Here is a 20,241-nt window from a genome sequence, read left to right as displayed (position 1 = left end):
CTGTTTTTTTTTTTTTCTTTTTTTTTTTCATTTTAAAGTCCTACTTATGACTTTTAAAGCTTTACACGACTAGTCACCTGAGTACATCAATGAACTCCTTACTATCCAGAAAGGCCTCTTAGATCTGCTGGGTTAGGCCTGCTAGCTGTTCCACAGTCCAGGTTACGGTCAAAGGGTGATCAATTATTTGCTGTCCTTTGCACCTCAGATTTAGAAAAGCCTTCCAGTCAGTAATTGATCTGCTGACAATATTTCTGCTTTCAATTGCCATCTTAAGACAACCTTTCACACGCTTGCCTCTTTGCTTGAGAATTCATCTTATATGTTATGTTCAGCTCTGTTGTGAAAACAACTTATTTTAATATTTTTACTTGACCTGGCTTTTAGATGATGTATTTATACATTTCTTTATGCATATCCAAATAGTCTACAGGTAAGCATTTGAAGTCTAGCTGATCTATTGTTTTGTGAGTGCAGCAGGTAGCTGACACATCCGCAGTGTTTCTTGCACTCACGGTGTTCACTCTGCAAAGTTCTAGTGAGCACCAACTTTACCCGTTGGAAATGTTCCAGATCTGTTGCAGAATCATGAATGGGAAAACAGTAAAATGCTTTTTAAATATTTGATTCTGTACTGGTTTTATACTTGCCATTTAAGCCCTGGAGGTTTGATTATCAGATTCAGCCTCCTTTTTATTTCAAAAGTTCTCTTCGCAGTTCCATCGTGGTCTGAGGAATGCTGACTGAAATCATACAAAAATGCCCTTCAACTTCTCTCTGTTAGTGTTTCAGTGTCTCTGACTTCCTTTAGTGCTGTGAACATTGTGGTATTAAACAGCAGTGCAGCTTCTCTCTTAACTGGAAAGTTGAACAGGAAACCTCCCCCGTCCTCTCAGGATAGTGGGGTTGTAGATGTGCCTGGGAGCCATTACTCTAAGCCCTCTGAGCCTTCTCGGGGAAGTTCCATGGGCCCTTTACTTCTCATTTTCTGGACTCTCCTTTGGGATCACTTTTGAGTCCAATTTGAAAATTTTGTGCTTTAAATATTTAGATCTAGTCATCATCTTGTCCTGATCCGCCTGCTTGCTTCTTCCCAGATGCTTGCCCACCCTCATGGGAGAACAACTGCTGTCTGTAGGCCAGTGCAATTCCTCACCCTGACTCAGGAAAAAAAAAGAAAAGAGTCGTGGAAGTTTTCGATATGCTCCCACAGATCATTTTACATCAGTAGACGTGCCTCTCAACACAACTGTTCCCAGTTAGTGGCAGGCTGCCAGTCTTATTACGGTCACGAGTAGGACAAATGTTTTTCACTACCACTGTGTGTAGTTTCGTACTGTGTGGTTTTGGTTGAAAAGTTATTCAAGCCGCTCTTGAACCAACCTGTTAATCTTTTTCTTCTTATGCTTTGGTAAATTTAGAAGTAAACACTGGCTTCAGCTGCACACCATGTAGTCAAGTTTTGTTTTGCACGGCATACCTTTGGCTACTTCTGGCACGAGAAATAAAGTTGTGGTTTAATATGACACCCATAGGTGCAAGAATAAATTATGGAGAAGAAGTGCCAACAAGCAGCCGGTCAGCTGGAGGATTTATAGTCACAAAGTCCACAGCCTTGTCTTTTTTTCTATGTCCATGAACTAAGTTTTGGCAATTGAATTAACATTAGTGGTATTCCTGACAATAATGAGTCAAAACAGTTAATTTGCTGTCATTTAGCTCTGTGGTAGTGTTAAACCATAAACAGGATGACAGAGGCCTCGGTGAGAGTCAGCGATGGACAAATAGCAAAACTCAGGCCTTAACTTAAGGACAGTCTTGTTCCTTGGCTGGCTAGCTCGACCGTCGGAGCTTCCTGGCCAGAGATTGAGATGCTGTGGTCTGAGACGCTGGGAAAGTCAACCTCTAATTGTTCACAGAAGCCATTGGCAGGAAGAGCTGAGAAATGATGAGTGAGGCATCTACAGGGGAGGATGCTGAGATGAGGCCGCTCACACTTGCCATTTGGGGGTTTTCGGGAAAGAAGTCGAGCGCACTGGGATGCTCCCCAACGACAAACTGGTTGACATAAAGAGAAAGACAAACTCTAGAAAACCCAACTCTTTTCCCTTGGCTTACTTTTAAGAGACAGACACTTTCTTCACGTTTTAAATTGGCCTTGTCATGCGGTTTCCTCAACTGGGCTGCCGGGAGCCGACTGTTTCCACATAGGCCAAATGTTTTGTACCAGATTTGGTTTTGAGAAAAATAAGGGTCTGTTTTTTCTGGCACAGATCACTGTGGTATTAAACTTCCAGTTTTTCCCAAAAGCTCACACTCTCATGCGCTTGTATTCTTAACGCCTTTTTTGATCTCTGTTACAGTTGCTTGGCAAGAATCACATCTGCCTCTCTATCCTAACACTGTCATGACCCTTTAACCCCTGTCCCATTTGTAGCGCAAATCCAGTTTTTGTGGTATTTTTCTGTGTGCCATAATTTAGCAAATAACATCAGTAATGATTCAATTGGGCATAAAGTAATTGAAGGGCGGCCTGCTTGCCATCTGTCTGGTGAGATTACTACTTTCTGTGTAATTAAACGTGTGACCTTGCGGCCGTGGTGGGAGGTACCAGTGGGCAGCCACTGCCAAAGTGCCAGCCTGTCTTATTTGAAGTCGGTTGCGGCTGGCTGGGAGGGGGGAGAGTTGTTGTGCAGTTTTAACAGTTTAGCCCAGTTGCTAAAGATAGCGCAGGCTGATGTGAGTCGAGCTTAAGTGGCAGTCTCCTTTACATGGATGTGACCTGTGTGTGTTTGTGTGTGTGTGTATTCACACACGCCAGCGAGCCCTTGTCAAACCCAAACCAAGTCACCGCCTCAGTCAATTTGGCGATGTGCTGGGAGCCCTGCTGAAGTCGGGGTGATCCCTGTGCGCATGCTGTGTAACCAGGAGAGGGTAGAGAATCAGGGTTGTATTTATGTTTGTGTGTGTGTGTGTGTGTGTCTGCTTGGGTCACGATGGGCTGAATACAGGCTGCTGTTTTAACTCTGGTTTTATGTGTGGTTTTGTTTTGACTCCTGAGGTTTGGTTTTCCTTGGATAGTGTCCAGAGACTACAAGGCCTGCTTCTCCTCAGCTCTCCTGCGAGGCCGACGTGAAGGGCCCTGCAAAGCTCTGTGATTGGATTTCAGTCCTGATCTGGTTGTTTTGTGTTGTAAACAGGACATTAAAGATGGGGGAGATGGTTTGCTAATGAGTCTTTGTGCCAGTGTGTTCACAAGGGGTGTGTTGGTGTGGTTTTCAGGCTTTATCTCCTGCATCCTCTATTGCGGGGTCACACACCCAGTTGAGAAGAGGAACTAAAACTCCAGTGGTGTTCTGATGACATACACACAAACACTGAATGGGTAACTGAAAAAGACATCAGTGTGGTGTACTGAGTGTGGGCTGGATGGTGTCTTGCAATACTTCCGCCCAGAGCTTGGAAAAAAAAATCCCTCTTGTTCCCCCAAACAAAAATAACCATTTTAATTACAATGGTTGCGCTATGGTGCAGCCACAGGACTGGCAGGACCCGGCTGAGGTGGCACCGGTCACTGGGGATGGGGACGAGGTCTGGGCCGGCCTCCAGGGAAATTACAGGGTGGTGTGGAGGAAAAGGGGAGCTGAAGCCTGCCTCCACTCCCTGCTGTCAGCCCGGAGAGCTACTGTTTGCAGCTAGCTAGCTCCTCTCTGTTTCATCTTTGCCCTCTGGAGATAATTGGAGATGTACTCTGTGTAAACATGTTTTTTGTTTCAAAGTTAACTTTCAGTCAGAGGACCTGTGTATTTGGCCAGCATGCAGGAGACAAAATAAATTTTAGTTTATTCTTTTTTTTTTTAAATAACATTCTTAAAGTGGACTAAATTGTCATTTTCTGTTGTTCCTTACATTCTTATGTTTCTGTTCTCCCTCTAATCTTTTTAGCCATCTCTTGTCTCCCCTCTCTCTTCTTCCACCTCCCTCTCTCCTCATGGCAGTCCCTCCCCTCTCTCCCTCTCCTCTCTCAGTATGTGCTCTGATTACCTCTCCAAACTGGCAATAAGTTGATTGCTTTACAGAGATGATGTAAGCCTCTGCCCTAGGGTACATCAGGTTGGATTTCTCCCGCTTTATCTTGTAAAGCCTAAATTAACAGCTGGTTTGGTTGGAGTTCTCCTGGATCTGACTAAGGGATTAGGCTTGGTTCTCATGTGAGTCAATCCAGTTTGATTTATTGCAGGTCTATCAAAAAAGATCAATGGGAGTCCTTTTGAAAGTAAATCCTTAATCGCTCTTTGCACTTACGTGTCATCATTGTGAATCTTTTTTCCTGCCTTCTATCTCTTGCTCTCTCCTTTCTCCATTTCTCACTCCCTAATTCTTATTCTTTCCTTACACCAGTGGCCTGTCTGTTTTGTTTTTTTCTTCTTTCTCCTTTAACACTGCACCCAACCCAATCTGTGGTAGTGATCTGCCTCTGTCGATGGTATCATGGTGAATTGCCGGATAGATTTTCCTCTGCTCTCATTAGTTATCCATCGGGGCAAGGCAGCCCTAAGCATGGTTTTAGCAGCCATGGGTTGTGATCATAGCCGAAACGAGACCCTGCTGCTGCTTTCTTCACCCAAACATCGCCTAATTCACGCCCCAGCCTTTCTCCACATTAGGCCTGTCATTCATCTCCAGCTTTAGGCAGGAAAGAGGTTGAAAAGTTCATGCGTTTTGTCGTCGTAGCCTTGGACTACCTTGCCAGTTTTAGCGAGCACAACCTCCCCCATTGAGCTTTAAGTGACCATGCAGTTGAACGTGAATATGGTAGAACCAATGGGGGGTGTCCATGTGAGATTTCATGTTGGTTTGCAAATTATTTCTCTGTTTTGGTACTTTATGAAGCTGATTAACATAGCATATTGAACTTTAAATATTGTTGGTATCAGAATCCATTATTATTTAGATTTCCAGTCCGTCTTCCTGTCAGTCATCTCACATTTTGGAATACCGATTATTGTCTTGTACGTTTAAGTGCACATTCTTCCCTGTCGACAAAATGATATAACACTCAAGCAACACCCTGCAGCATATTTTCTCCCAGACATTGATGAAATGACCTGGCAGCTGTTAGTTTAGTTAGTTTTCTTTCTCTTTTTCCAGTGTTTCTGTTTCTCTTCCTCTTAGTCCTCCAAGAACAGGGTTCAGGATGTTGTCTTCAGCAACCCCCTCCACTACTCATTTGCTCCTACTCTCTCCTCTGTCTCTCAAGGCCGTCACTTTCAAGGAATCTGAAACTTGAAGAATACAACCAGTAGCACAGACCGAAGGGCAAGATGGATGGGCAGAGTCTGTTGACGCTTTTATTTTGGTGGCGCGGTGGCTCCTTCTCCTCTCCTATACTATTCATACTTGTCTTGAGGATTTCCTGTTTTTCTGAAATCTCTGGAGTCTATTTTTCTCCCTGCTGTGTGAATGTGAACGGGGCGGAGGGAGGTGTAACTCGGTGCCGATCGATGTCAAATTCAGGTGTGTCCTCCTGGCATGCTCGGTGAGATGGATGACTGGCAGACCTGGGGCAGGAGCTGTGGGAGGGGCTGTGGGAGGGGTGGAGGTTGGGTGTGTGTGTGTAGGGGGGTAGGGGTTGAGATCGACGGGATACGTGGGAAGGAAGGGCTTGCTGTCAGCCAGCTGGACCTCTTAATCCCACAGCCTTGGGGAAAGGGCGTGTGTGTGTGTGTGTGTGTGTGTGTGTGTACATGCACGTGTGTGTGTGTGGATTGTGTTTGTCTCGTAGAAATTTGTCAAGTTTAGCACACCTCTGCTCCCCTCTTTGGCCCAGCTGAGCCCACATTGTGAGTGTGTGTGTGTGTGTGTGTTGTGCAAGCGTGTGTTTGTGCTCCAGTGAGAGACAACCAGGGTTTCATGTGCACTGTGTTTACTGTAGTCCTCGCTTTAACGGCACACTGTATATTTATGTCGAGACGACACAGCCTCTCACCCCCTTGATGTTGGAGAGGCGCTGGGGGTTGGTGCTAGGTGGAAGTGGAGGGGGGGGGCTGTCCTGTGTTGCTGGTTGAGGGTTTGGGGGGAGGAAGGGGGGTATGAGGGGGAAGTTGTGAGGGCAACAAACACTGCCAGCACCCCCTGCTCTGCCCCATAGCATCCCCTCCCCGACAATCAAACGCCTATTCTCCAAAACTCTTGTGTGTGTGCTACCAGCTCTACGTCATACTGTAAGTAACTGGCTGATTGCGTCATCCCCTTGTCATTCATTAGACCCAAAACATACTATTTAACCACATTCCATGCAAGCTTGCTCTCTCCTCTTTTTGCTCCACCTCTCTCTGCCCCACTCTCTCTCTTTTGGCGTAGACTTTTGCATATATCACAGGCTGGCAGGCTAAGAGCTTGGGACTTCCCCACGCCACACTCCAAGCCTTTGATCCTTTGCTTTGGAGGTAACATCAAAAGGAGAGGCATAGAAAGGCAGCTACTACTGTGAAGTTCAATGTTCAACTTGATGGCTTGGCTGAGGGCTTTTTTTCCTCTCTCCTCCCTCCCCCCCATCCTCCTCCTCCCTCGCACCCTCCTCCCGCTGCTCCCTCGATCCCTTCGCTGCATCCCTCAGCTGACAAAAACACACAGTTTGTAGCCAAGGGTTTTTTGTGTGCCTCTGACCTCACTGCCATAGAACCTATCTGGCATAAAACAAGACCTCCTCCCAGTAAAAACTCAGATATACAGATGGTGTACACAAAGATTCGGTTGTTTCTTTTTGATGGTGTGGTAAAAGGTGCAGTTCCAGCACCCGGCCCTTCCTTTTCTCTCTGTTTCTCCCGATATGTGGATGACATGCAGCATCGTATATTGCAGCTGGTTGCATCAATGCCAGGCCAGGCCCATCGGTGCAGCGGAGGTGAATAGGCTAGCAGGAGGAAAAGGGGCATCATGCCATACTGTTTTCTGCACGTCCTCGCTGTTTGGATCCATCCAACCGTCTCTGCCTCACCGCTTCTGAATGTGAGGAAAGGAGAGTGTCAGAAAATGCTCAGAGGATAAGACAGACCATCTCCTTTCTTTCTTTTTTTCCTCCCAGCCGCTTTGGTTGCTATGTTGACATGGGGCACGTGAAGTTTACAATCACTCGTTCACAGGAAAACAAACGATTTTCATAATGAATGCCTCGACTGAGCTTCTTATGCAAACTCTTTTTAAATTAAGGAAGTATCACATGAAGCCATGCATTCCAGGCCAAAGCCAGGCTTTTCCATGGTATAGTCAACGGTATTTAAATGACATGGACTTGATAAGGCGATCCAGAAAGCCAAGGTGCTCCACTAAATGCCTCTTCGTCTTTTATGAGCTTCCCTGTCTGACTGTGCCAATTAGCAAAGGCGTGTGGCCTGCTTTTCTTCTCCTCTTTTTCTCTTTTTTCCCCCCCTGCTTCAACCCTCTTACTAGATAGATGCTCTCTATCATACTCCCGCACACATACACACACACACCGCAGTACACACACCAAGCACACGTTTGGTGTATCATTAGCTTAGTGTGCGGGGAGGCGTGCGAGCCCGGGCTCTCCCCTGCCTTATCTCCATGTCAATCACAGCGTGTGTGTGAACATCAGTTGTAATGATCTCCATCCAGCCTGTCGGTGCGTGTTAGCGCCTGGCTTCCCTCGCCCCCGGAGCAAGCCGTTCCCTAGCTAATAGATGCAAAATTAAGCTGATCAATAGATGGCCTCAGCTCATTATTGACATGTTATCGCGGCGTGGGATTTTTGTGCGGGGGTTTTTATACAGAGCTAGCTGGAAATGCAAGACAGGAGGAGGGAAAAAAAAACAGTTTGCTGTCTCCTCCAAATGGCTCAGGCCACTTTATTTCAACCCGGCGATGATATCACATTAAGCCAATTTATTATTACTCAAACCTATGCATGTACTATTTTAGATGCTAAAGCTGTTTTCTATTCATATTATGTATCCTATTGGAAGAGTAATCACCTGCTCAGTGGAAGGAAATGAGATGGAGACTTTGTAAAACGCCATATTAAAGATTCATCAATAATTGGCATGTGTGCTGCTGTTTGTGTTGTAGGGGAGGAGGGTGGGGGTGGCTCTTATGGACTGATCACCATGTGATTGAGCTAAGTGGTAATTAACCATGAGAGAGGTGTGTGCATGTGTGTCTTTTTGAGCCTGCACTTGCAGGTGCGTGTGTGTATGTGTGCACGCATGAAGATGCATGCACTACTGTGTCAGAAAAGGCGGGGATGCAGGGGGTAAGGTGGGGAGGTGCATCACTGACAGAGTTGATTTGGAGGTGAGCACTCGGGGCATGTGGTCAGGTTATGGAGGGACGGCCCCGACCCTCCTCAGGTCTTATTGTCATGGAAGCATCTCCCATTTTAATGAGGTGCAATAACCAAGCCCTTATTACTTATTTATTCATTAAGCTACCATAGCAAAGCAGCTGTACCCCACTGCGTCAGTGTGTGTGTAATTGCTTGTGTGGGAATTTTTTTCTTCTTCTTTCATGCAGGTTATCATAGTAAATACCGTGTTTCGTAACAACAGTAATAACTTAGGTTAAAGCTAATTGAACCCAAAATAGATAGCTTAAAGCTGGTGAATTAGCCTCATTGGTTGGGTTACAAATCTGTAATCTAAAACCATATTTGAGACTTGAGTTGAAACCCTTAAAATCGCAGGCTTTAGATATGCTGAGGGAGTAGGCCTCATGAATATGGAGGCTGAACTGCTTCAAGGTGTATGTGCAAGTGTGAAAGAGACACAAAACAGACCGAATGTTTGCTGGTTTCGTATGATGCTTTTGTGAAGATTAATTGCCTGTTGGTATGTGTGTGTGTGTGTGATGCTTTCAACATAATGCTTTCTGATTGATGAATATGCGTAGGTGGAATCGTGTGATAGTGTGTAGTGTTTTCTGAATATCGGAAGTCTTTGTGAAGCCTGAGAGTGTACACATTCTCTCCCTCTGAGGCATGTTTCCTAGCTTCCTTATATCCAGTCTACCGTTTAACTAATTCATAGTGAACTCTCGCAGAACAAAACCAGACACTCAACATCAAGGGCAGCGTTCAGCTCTCCTCCAGCACAATACCAAATACAGCATTCTCCAGCAGAATGTGAGCGCAGCAATCAGCTTACTTACTCCCTCAGCAGAGCTCAGCTGCTGTTCACCTTTTAACCCCCCCCACCCACCCCAGACCCAGTTTCCTGCAAACAAAGGTAAGCATGTAGTGAGTGTGTGAGTTGCCCAACCTACCTTCTCCGGGCTGGGCCTTGCGTAAGGTGCATAGACACACCTAGACCTGCAGACATGCCCGTTAACCTCCATGTGGCCTCTAAGTAGGTCAGTGTGTTTGAGACTCTAACCAGGAACGTGCAGGACATGATCTCGGAAGTGTCAGTCTGTCAGCCTACTTGCTCATTAATTTATACTTAATATCCCAATGCAAATCACAGTTACTATGACGTTATGGACTGTACTTGTTCTTTCATACCTGAGTTGAGGCATGTATGGTAGCCTAAAAGCTAAAACAACAATATACAGGAAAATAGACTATCTCAAAATTCCATCTCAAAGTCAACGGGATCTGCTGTTTCACCAGTCATCCAAGATGCCTCCTGGTTCTCAGAACTGATAAAGACAAAACCAGTAAATCCAGTTGCCCTTGACTTAGCACATCTCAATATCCTGTTAACTGCATGGCTGAAATCTTTGTAGAAGGGAAAGTAAAGGAATTGGTTGACATGCTGATGATTCAATAGCACACCTTAATACAAACATTTTGCTTGTTTTTCTTTTTCTTTTTGTTTTAGTAGTTACATGAAAGATGTGTTGGTGTCATGTCAGAATAGTTGAAAAACAACCACAGTAGGGATGAGGGATCCTGTTCATTAATGTGATTACAGTCCTAATAGGAGTAAGTAAGACAACTTGATTAAGCTGCATTTAATGCCACTGCCACAATCAGAGCTCCCCGCCTCATGGCCAACTCAGTTTGTCACCCTAGTGCTTATGGAAGCCAATGAAACAACCCAAAGCCCAAGTTATATTTGTGTCTAAAAGAAACGAAGGAAAGAGGAAGAGCGATTCAGATGGAATAACAAGTGCAGTTCTGTGAAGCAGGAGAAACACCTGAACAGAGGCATTCTGCAGCAGATCCTGATGCTAAAGGTGCCAGAGTGTCTGTTCATTAGCGAGGCTGATGGAAGACCAGCCAGCTCCTGCTGGCCTTCACCCTCCCTGCCACAATATTTATAGACCAGCCAAGAGATACTCTTAATGACACAGGGAGAGGGACAGTGGGACAGGAGGAGGGGAGGGGAGGGGGGAGGCTGCGAAAGTCAGAAATGGAACACTGTTTATTTTCTGAGGCTTGTTGAGAAGTTGGTGTGCTGCAATCATGCCACCCTCATTCTTTCGAGAACACTGGATGTGCAATGTGTGCAGTCTTTGCTTTAGTCTGTCATCAGCAGTCAGTTTAATTAAAGGTAGTGAACTACATTTTTGCTAAAGTTTTTACTAGTGGACAAGGTGTTCTGCTTGATATTGTTCTAGAAAATGTGTTGGCTCCACGTTGCACAATCCTTTGCAACTTTCTGGTCAATCGGCTGGTGTTTGAACAGTACATTTGTCCACACTTGCTAAGTAAACAGTGTCACAGCAACGCCATACTTATCTCATGAACCTGTGTTTAAGAGAGCGAAACTAACTTCCAGAACAGGCCAGATAAAAGTCAAGTGTTCAACAATAATAAGCCTAAAGAAACAGGACCAAACACATCAGTTAGAAACTAAGCAATTCTCCCATTTATTTGTCAAAAGTTGCAATACTTTCTCTTCTGAGATATTATGAACAATAGTAGTTTCACAAACCTGTTTCTTCAGCCTCATTTTAAGGAGTGAGAAAGTCTGAGTTGAGTTGATAGAAAGGAGAAGTCGTGTGCACGTTCCCCATGTGGGGGGAGAAAGGCTTGTATCAGGTTGAGTTTTTCTGCAAGAAAGAGAGAGAAAGGGAGTTTGAGGTGGAGATGGAGATTGCAGGCAAAGGAGTTTGGGGTAGGAGGTGAGGAGGGAAGGTTTTGGATCAGGTCGGCGGCCCCAGTGCTGTCAGGGCCAGTGGAACCCCCAAGCGGTTCTGGCTTTGGAGTAAATATGGGCCCAGCGGACCCTTTTCTGCCCCAGGGCACGCAAACCCCAGGCCTTCCCACATTCCACTTTTATTTTCCTGGTTGCAAAATGCCTCTGGCTATCAGAGCAGGTGGGGTGTTTTTTTTCTTTAGTATTTACTCATAAAATGTGCATTAGTAGAACCAAAGCAGCCATGATGGGCCCTCTTGTGTCGACTAACTTTTTCCAGTTTTGTCAAGGAATTTTTGCACTATCTCCATTTGCTTTAGAGGAATCCCATTCCTCCGAAGAAAAGCACTCTACACAGAAACAGATGCAACAAGGTGATTTCTCTTCTAACCAGGGGGATTTCAAAGGGTCTGTGTTGCATTAAGCTTCTCCCTCCCTAAATTACAGAAAATTACTGCCCCCTCCTTTACAAATTGCGTGTTTGTGTAAGCACGTGTTTGCTTCTCCTCTTGCACTTGTGTGCGAGAATTGTAGGCAGTATCCGCAACAGATTTAGACAATATGCTCAGCTTTCGTTTTTAAAGGGATAAAATTGTAGTCAAACTGGATGGACTAATCTTTTAAGCTCTGTGCAGTTTACTTGCAGAGCTTTGAATGGGCTCCTCTTACTAGCCTTGATCATTTCAGACTTAAATAAAGCTCTTTATAGTAGCGGTCTGATTGGTGTAATCTGCAAGCTGTCAGTCCCATCTCTAAGTGCTCTCCCAGAGGAGCTGCCGGGCCTGTTGACCAGAGGATGTTCAAATGTGGGTGAGCATTGTTGTTCAGGTATGAGTGAGTGAGTAAGCATGTAAAGTATGTCGGGGGGGGGGGGGGTGGGGTTGTGTGAATGTATATGTGTTTTCAGTTTGATGCCCATGTAGAGCTACGCCATGTGATATGCGGTGACCGCAGATGGGTCGAAGATCTGCTGGACTCTCTGAAGCAACACCCAGCATCCATATGCTAACTCTAAACTCAAGCTGCTATCTGTCTGTCTGTCTGTCTGTGTTTGTCTCTAGCAACTCGTTGCTCACATGGCTGGCATGCTTTATAGAGCCCCAGCGGCCCTTATCATCTGTCCCGTGGTTCCCTGCCGGAAAGTGGACCAGTGTTTGGGAGCCACATTGGCACATAAGGAGCTCTGTTTGTTTGATTGGTCTCAAGCCCTCTGCTCTTAATCCAAAACAAAACGAACAAGCCGTGTGGTGGCTGCTGCCCCAGCCGCCAGGCCACATGTGATAAACACATCAAATGTAGGCGTGATGGAAAAGGAGCTGGTTGTTGACCAGAAACGGGCAGAACAATCCTGCAAGTTTCGTGTCAGTCATTCACACTAAAAGATTTATCAGTAAGACTTCACCCCCTTTCTTTGTCAATATCATGTATTGACGTTTGGTTAATGTTTGATAGGATGTGGAAAAAAAAATGTTTTATTTTTGGGAAGATCAGAGTCTAGCATTGGTACCAGGAAGGAGTGTTTTAGGCCAAACTGCTTCTGAGCCAGCTTGTTGAATTAGTGACAACAGTGGTGGGAACTGGCGTGTAGACGTGTGAGGATGATGTGTGTGTGTGCGCGCTCAGGATGCCCCTCCATTTGTCTCCAGCCTGACTCCCCTCTGCCATGAGCTGTGACACCGGGACAAGGGCCCCAGCTTGTTTCCACTGTGATGACAGCCAGTATGGATCTGGGTTGACACTCTGTTACTCATAACATGCCAAACCTTGGCGCAGCAGCAGTCACACACGTGTGGGTCCAACATGCAAGTAAAAAGCACCTGCTCGGACATAGTTTAATACAGAAAATTAAAAATAAAAGTGTCAATCATCAAGCAAAAATGACAAAGTGTATTGCTTCTGGCTTCTCTAATGGTTTGGGTGTTGGACGGTAGGTCAGGTAAGACAAGCAATTTGAAGCTACTACCTTGGGACCTTGGGCTCTGGGAACTTCTGACAGGTGCATTTTGCTATTGTATTGATTAAAGGTTAATTGAAAAAAACCCACGGACAAAATGATCAATAAAGAAAATAATCATTGCCCTTGTAAACAACACCCCACCACCATCACCAATTCCCTTCTTATGCTTGGGAAAGCAGCAGAGGACAGGAAAATCGGGACAGTGAGAGTGAGTTCATCCCTCTGTAAGGATTTAGAGGACCCCCTTGTCTTTCACTTCATCAGAGACAATTGAGTCATTCAGCTCCCTTTGTGGAGCTGGCCAGGAGGGGAGGGCCGCAGGGTATGGGAAGGGAATGGGGAGGAGGTGGGGTTGGGAAGCTGCAAGGGAGCGCGGAGAAGGAGAAGCCGTCTGCTTCACAAGCCGGAGCAGGAGCACAACCACTGGGTGGCTCTTACAGGGTGGGGGTCTGTCAAAAGGAGGGGGTTGCTTAGTGTTTGTGTGTGTGGAAGGGGGGCAGGAAGAGAGTCAGAGGAGAAGAGAGAGTTATCCTGGAACTCCCGGAGCAATTTGTCACATTGGAATGGCTCTTGAGTTACCCGGGGGGCCCCCTCATAGCAGGAGATTTTTCAGGTCGCAGAGTGGGGAACAGGGAGGGGCTTGGGGCAGCAGAGAGCGGTCAGAGGTCATGGCCTACTCAAGCCCATGCGGTGCGTCCGTTAGCAGGATAGGCGGGCGGGTGGAGAGAGAGGAAAGAGGCCAAGAAGGGGGTGGTCAGAAAGCCCGGTTTCTGCCAGGGCTCCGTTTTCCTTGGCATGCTTGTAAAACCTGCAGGAGAGATTAGTGTGTGAGAACATTTGCAATAACGGGGCTGAAGTGGTGCCACTTGTCAGGGCATGCGCTGCGACACCCTCCCTCTCTCTGTAGTCTTTCTATGTCTCTTTACCCTTTTGCCACACTCAGGGGTGTCACCTTCATGCTTCCTACCCATCTACTCAGAACGTCCTCTCACTCGACCCCTTCTCTCCCCGCAGCTGTGTTTGAATATTTGCATGTGTGAGCATGTGTGCACACGCAATGGCAGGACTTTCCCATGACTGGATTCACAATTAACCCCCCCCCTTCCCAGCACTGCCATGTCTTCTAGCCCCTCTGGCACCAATGGACACTGTCTTGAATTACCTCATAGATGACAGCAGCCCTGTCACTCTCTTCCTCCTCTTTTACTGTTACAACACCACCACCACCCCCCATCCTCCTCCTCCTCCACTCTCTCTCCTTCATGGCAATTAATACCCAGTGCGGGGGGTCCATAAAAACCCACAAGACCTCAACTCTGGAGTTTTTACAACCTTTCCTTTTTCCACTCTCAGGACATACAAACAAGCATAAACAAACCCTGTTTTTTAGCAGTAAAAGCCATCTTGGGGTTATAAATGAGTGGTAATGGTGGAGAAAGAGCAGGCAGCTTGCTTTTCTTTTTTTTTTTCTTCTTTTTTTTACCTTGCAGGGGCTGTAACTGAGGACATGAAGTCAATAACTCCCTCCAGCGCCTACCACTGGCAGGCACCCCACAGTGAACTCTTCGCTAATTACCACTGATTTAGACACAGTCTCAGGAAGGGTCGCGACACACTCACTCTCTGACCGGCTCTGACACACATACAGCACACACAAACATACACCCTCAGACATGCATACAAACTAGCGGTCACCCTTGCTGGATAGCGGCACAAAGAAATTGCATCGGATGTATCCGCATCACCAGAGAGCCATAGCTTAGTCCCCCTCACAGCTTGTGTGAGGGGACTCAACGGTGGTTGCAATTAAGTCACAGTTTATAAAACAGCAATGCCTAAACTCAAGTGCCAAGTGTCAAAATCTGATCCCGGGCTCTGAGCCAATATTGATGGCGAGATAATCACGATGAAATGTAACAGGACTGCATGTGCCTCTTAGGTATTATGTCATTACTGCAAAGAAGCACATGATCTCAGTCACTCTTGAAATATAATTTTAATAGGACTCACATAGATAGCATCTTGAAGTGAAGCAACAAACTCCAAATGTGGATATCAGAGTGGAAAGAGAGGAAAGGCACTCCACTATTTGGATTTTTTTGATTGTGTGGAAAGTTCATGTGCAAATGGCATCGCAGGAGCGGATCCAAGTTCAAGTTCACCTGTCAGACTGTTTTGAGGGGGGTAGATGAGCTTAATAATAATGTTCAATTTACCCCACGCCTATTTTAGTCAACCTGCGTTTAGGTTACCAAGTGAAATATCTGCGTTGTTTTCCTTCTTCTGCCTCATAACTGAAACAGCTGCTGTGAACTCCGACGAGGTTACTGTGACAAAAAAAGAGCCTGGACAACATGCTGTGGCAAGGTCAACTCAAGACAGTCTACAAACAAACAGAGAATTTTCGCAGTAGTTTTCATTTGTATATGAACCTGTCCAAAGTATTTGTAAATAACAGCTGGTTTGGATGTTTGTCATGTTTTGTTATTGTTGTTGAATACATATGAAGAGTGGAAGAGCTTTTCCGGCTCCTTTTAGGAAGACGTACCAGGTGGACCAATCAAACTGAAAGCACTTCACCTAATTTATAACACCAAGTCAGATGTTTCTCATGACCCTTGTTTCTGCTTATCTATTTTTCTGTGCTTGTGTGTGTGTTTGTGTGTGTGGGGGAGAAACAGAGGGAGACTTCTGATAGAGGCCAAGTCAATCATTTATGAGAGCAGTCATGAGGTTTAGCCTCAGAGGAGCGTGGTTAGATGCCACGCTTTAACCTTTTTTATGGGTTCCAATAAAAGCCTGACAACAATCACATTTATGACATGAGGTCATCTTAAAGCCGTGAGCTGTGTACAGAACCCTAACCTCTGCCCTGCCCAACTTCAGATTACTGACTTAATGAAATCCAAAAGTCACTCATCAGCTACCTTAATAAAACGAAAAACAAAAAGAAAGTTTTTTTTATGTTGGAAGTTCCTGCTCCCTGTGAAGGAGCCTGGCGGACTCGTAATATGGTTTACACAACTGCTGTGTGCAACTCCGGCTGGACTCTCTGATGCATGCTTGAGGCCATCCTCACCCCATCCACCATCTGCCTTATGATCTTTGTTTGCTTTTCCGTGTTTTTGAGTTTCCACTCCCATACACTTGTCAAGAAATGTCGTCTCCCTTTTTTTGTCTTATTTTTAATTTGGTCTTTTGGTTTTTGCTTTCTGCATTGTTAACATGTTTTGTTTCTTTCTTTCCATTCTGTTTCCTTTCTGCCATTCAGTACCTACAGATGAAATGGCCCCTGCTAGATGTTCAACCAGGAGGTCTTCAGAGTAGACAAGCACTTAAAGATGCCAGGTCCCCGTCACCGGCACACATCGTTGTAAGTAACACCCCGCTCGGTACTTTTCCTCTCTCACCAGCTCTTCCCTCATTCATGACAGAAAGTCAAACAAAACCTGCTTTTCTTCTCTCACCCATCCTGTAAACAACGTCAGTGTTGAAGCCCCCCCCCCCTTTTATCAATGAATGGATGTTTTGACTGGAAAGAAAATGCATATTTATTTGCATTCACCCTTAAATCACAGTCACGAACACACCCAATCAGCTTTACGGAAACTTGTTCTTTTCTACATGCAAGTTTTGACAATCAAAGTTTTGAGGATACTTGAAAGTAGAGCTTTCTGTCTGTTCCGGAGTGATCAGGAGGTGAATGGGACTGGGGGCTGCCACAGTGGCAGGTGCAGCAGTTGTTCTTTGGACAGCCATGCTGCCTGTAGCTCCAGAGAAAATGATAACTCCCAGCTCAGCCTTGGACTGAGCTGGTTGATTATGGAAAACGAGCCACATTTTGACAACTTTTTCATGAGAATGAGCTTATGCTGGGCTGCTAACATACTGTCTTTGAGGGAAGTGTGGGTGTTCCTTCAACATTGATTACCCTATCCGTGGAGTTGGAGGAGTAGTCTGGCAGGAGAGTTGGTTGGACAGAGATAGGGGCATATGCAGTTGATACATATAACAGAACATCCACCTCAGGCATGTCGATATCCAAGAGGATAGCAGCTCTAGAATGAACAGTTGAGTGTTAACTTAGTAGTTAGCCAAAGGCACGGAGTTTTCAGGAGGTCAGCGGAGAGGTTGAACATAGGGAGGTGTACATATGTGGTCACAGGGTTAGCAAGCCAGGAAAATCAATGAGTGTGGGGATTGAGCAGAATTAGTGAGGTGATCATGACTGCCCTGGGCCATTATTGGCACGGTTGTTACTTTCGTTTGGGAGTTATGCATCTTCTGCATATCAGTATGAAAATTTGAAAAGCACACAAGGATTTTAGATGGAAAAGACTTCCAAGTTTACAGGCTCATGAATACAATATCTTATGTCTTTAACAGTTTAACCTGGAGCATAATACACTGCTGACCCTTTGAGTTTATATGACAGCACAGTTAGTAGTCTTCATGGCTCTGAAGCTCACACAGAAGCTAGCGATGATTTTTAGCGCACAAATTACACTGTCAAGACACAAGGTCCGTCTGAGTCACATCTGACATTTTATCATTTCAGTTACTTTTATGGTGTGTAATAAATACCATCATGAACAGTTACTCAGAAGCTGGCGAGCCAAGGCTTCATTGGTATTTTGCCTGTTCGAGTTAAGCACGTCTTAAAATAGCAGGAGTCGACAAGGCTATTCATTTGAACCAGAAACCTTGTCAAAAGTTGTGTTTTAAGACAAAGAGCTAGCGATGACAGTGTTATTCTGAACAAAACAAGCCCAGCTAAGACCCTCCTTATCTTTCGCTTCGATGCTAGTGTTATTTTTATACCAAAGAGTGCAGGGGCCTCTTCTTACTCTGTTATTTTAAGAGACGCTGAGAAAAGAGTCTCAGCTCCTATGAAGTCATTAAACTGGTCGTAGGCAGCAAAAGCTGCAGGTAAATACTTGAGGTTTTATCCTGCTATGAGTCATATAGCTGTAAATACTTACCACCTCACATCCACCTCAACTCCTGCTGTATAATTCACTTTTAAAGGAAGTTTGAGAACAACACTGGCAAAGCGTAATGGTCGTTTTAAGATGCATTGGTGACGTCAAAACACAATTTATACACATTTCTCTTGGATAATTTCTTAAATCAGATTGCCCAGTGATGAGTTTGGTGCTTAAAAGATCTGCAGTTACACCAAAACACATATGGGTTGTATTTTGAGGAAAATAAATGTAAGTATCTATTTTTCACAATGTACACAAACAGCTGTAATACAAACAGTCAAGCATGCAACACTAACAGGCTTGTAACAAACAGGCAGAGCCAGCAACTCATCACAAAACAGAAACTGGCTTTGGGGCAAAAAACAAACTTGAAACAACAAAGATGGACAAACAGCCAGATGGAAGAAATAAGCTTTTCTGAAGTGTAGACTTTCCCAACAACACAATGGAGTGACTGTAATACAATATACTGAACATCAGTGTGTTTTGAACAGCACGTGTTAATCACCACAAAACATGCCCGTACATGAAAATTAACAACCAACCGAGGACACAGCAAGAACAGAAAGTTTGTGATAAGATGCCAGATGAGGCTGAAGCTCAGTTTAGAAAACAAATTTGATTTGATCATAAGTCATGAAGTGAATTTGATGACAAAAACTCAGGTACTGGAGACTTAAATTAACTAGTTTCTTTCTTTCAAAGCAAAAACAGAAGCAGTATGGAGAGCTATTATACACATATTGGGATTAGTACTGACACTGATCAATATCAAAGAATATATTGTAATGTTTGTGCTCATATTGCCCAGCCTTAGTGTGATCTGTTGGCTGGTAAGATCAGAGGCATTGCAGCATCGCTGCATAGGCACACAACTCACTGTTAACGCAGGTGATAAAATTGAATGTGAAATGCAGTTTGTGTTGTTGCCACTCCTACCATCCTGCTCCAGCCTGCTTCATCCACCTCTGACTGAGAATGAAGTGTGATTGAATGTTTCCCTGGTTTGCATCATACTGGCTGTTGTACATATAGGACAGACGGATAACTGTGGACAGCATCGTGAATGCCAATGATAACCCCACACGGACTGCTGCTGGTGTCAGTCAATCAGTCAAGCTTTTCTTTTTTTTTCCTTTTTTTTTCTGTTTTAGTCCAAGATGTAGGCCCGCGTGTCCCAGTACATGATCCTCTTATCAATAAATTGGGCTGTAAACGGTAGTTTCTTTTTGTTTACAAATGTGAAGAAATGCTCAGACACCTTGACCTTTCCCTGCCTGGAGCGCTAGCAGGCTGCCATGGCGATGATAAGAAGCTGTCAATTGGCCTGCTAGATAACAGCGATCTGAAGCCTAAGTGACCCTGAGACAGTTGAAACAACAATAGAAAGACAGTGATAGACTGGAGCAGAGATACAGATGGCTGTGAAGATAAAGCCTGTTAGAAAGTTGTGGACGAGGAGGAGCGTGGAGGAGAGACGGACGGGGACGGAGATGCAGACAGATGGTCTCATTTGTGACTGGAAGGCTCAGCTGTGGTGGAACGCTGGGGAGGATCGGCCGAGAAAAGAGGAAGTGACCTCACGCAGACCGGTCCATCTGAGGGCACGCCGTATGCCCCTGTTTACCATGCCCACAAAGGGGGCCACGCAGGACCTTTTGAAGTGCCTGACCACCCCGCAGGCAACCTCAAAACCGGCCGCCGCTGAACTTTTATGCCATTGGCTGAAAGTTATTCAATATTTATCCACCTATTGATGTGTATTTTTTTTGAGAGAGGGAGAGACTCCAAGAAACATTTTTATGCCTCGCACAGCTCCTGAGGGAAAGATCACAAACAGTCCTTGCTTTGTCAAGTTGCCTTTTATTTTGATCTTTTAATTTGACATTGTGGACTTGAAGTGCTTTTGTGGATACTTAGCAGCAGGAAGTGGTTCAAAGCTGGTGGACAAATTTAGGAAGTGGTGTGTATTTTTTTTTTTTGACACTTTGACACTTCTGTTATTCAGTCAGTTGTTGCATCAACCCAACGTAACATACCATACTAGACTAATTTGTAAATCCACTGTTTTAAGTGCATGTGCCGTGGTAGCATCAACAGTGGTACTATCAACTGTGTTGGTAATGTCATGATATAAGTCGGCTCATCTCACAGTTGTGTCATCAAACTTTGTTCAATTTCAGATGAAGAGCAGCAC

General features: G+C 45.1%; 1 protein-coding gene across 27 annotated transcripts in view; it reads left to right on the top strand.

The window, feature by feature from the left end:
* tcf7l2 (transcription factor 7 like 2) overlaps nt 1–20,241 on the top strand; it is an 88,447-nt gene that overhangs the window by 14,564 nt on the left and 53,642 nt on the right. For all 27 annotated transcript variants that reach the window (XM_046377840.1, XM_046377846.1, XM_046377839.1 and 24 more), the window contains exon 4: nt 16,328–16,429. In XM_046377840.1, the coding sequence (XP_046233796.1) occupies nt 16,328–16,429 (102 nt within the window). The remainder of the gene's footprint in view (nt 1–16,327; nt 16,430–20,241) is intronic.

Source organism: Scatophagus argus, chromosome 21 (genome assembly GCF_020382885.2).
Source record: "Scatophagus argus isolate fScaArg1 chromosome 21, fScaArg1.pri, whole genome shotgun sequence".
Classification (NCBI taxonomy): Eukaryota; Metazoa; Chordata; class Actinopteri; family Scatophagidae; genus Scatophagus; species Scatophagus argus.
Note: the sequence above shows the minus strand (reverse complement) of the source record. Positions and strands in the feature narration are given on the sequence as shown.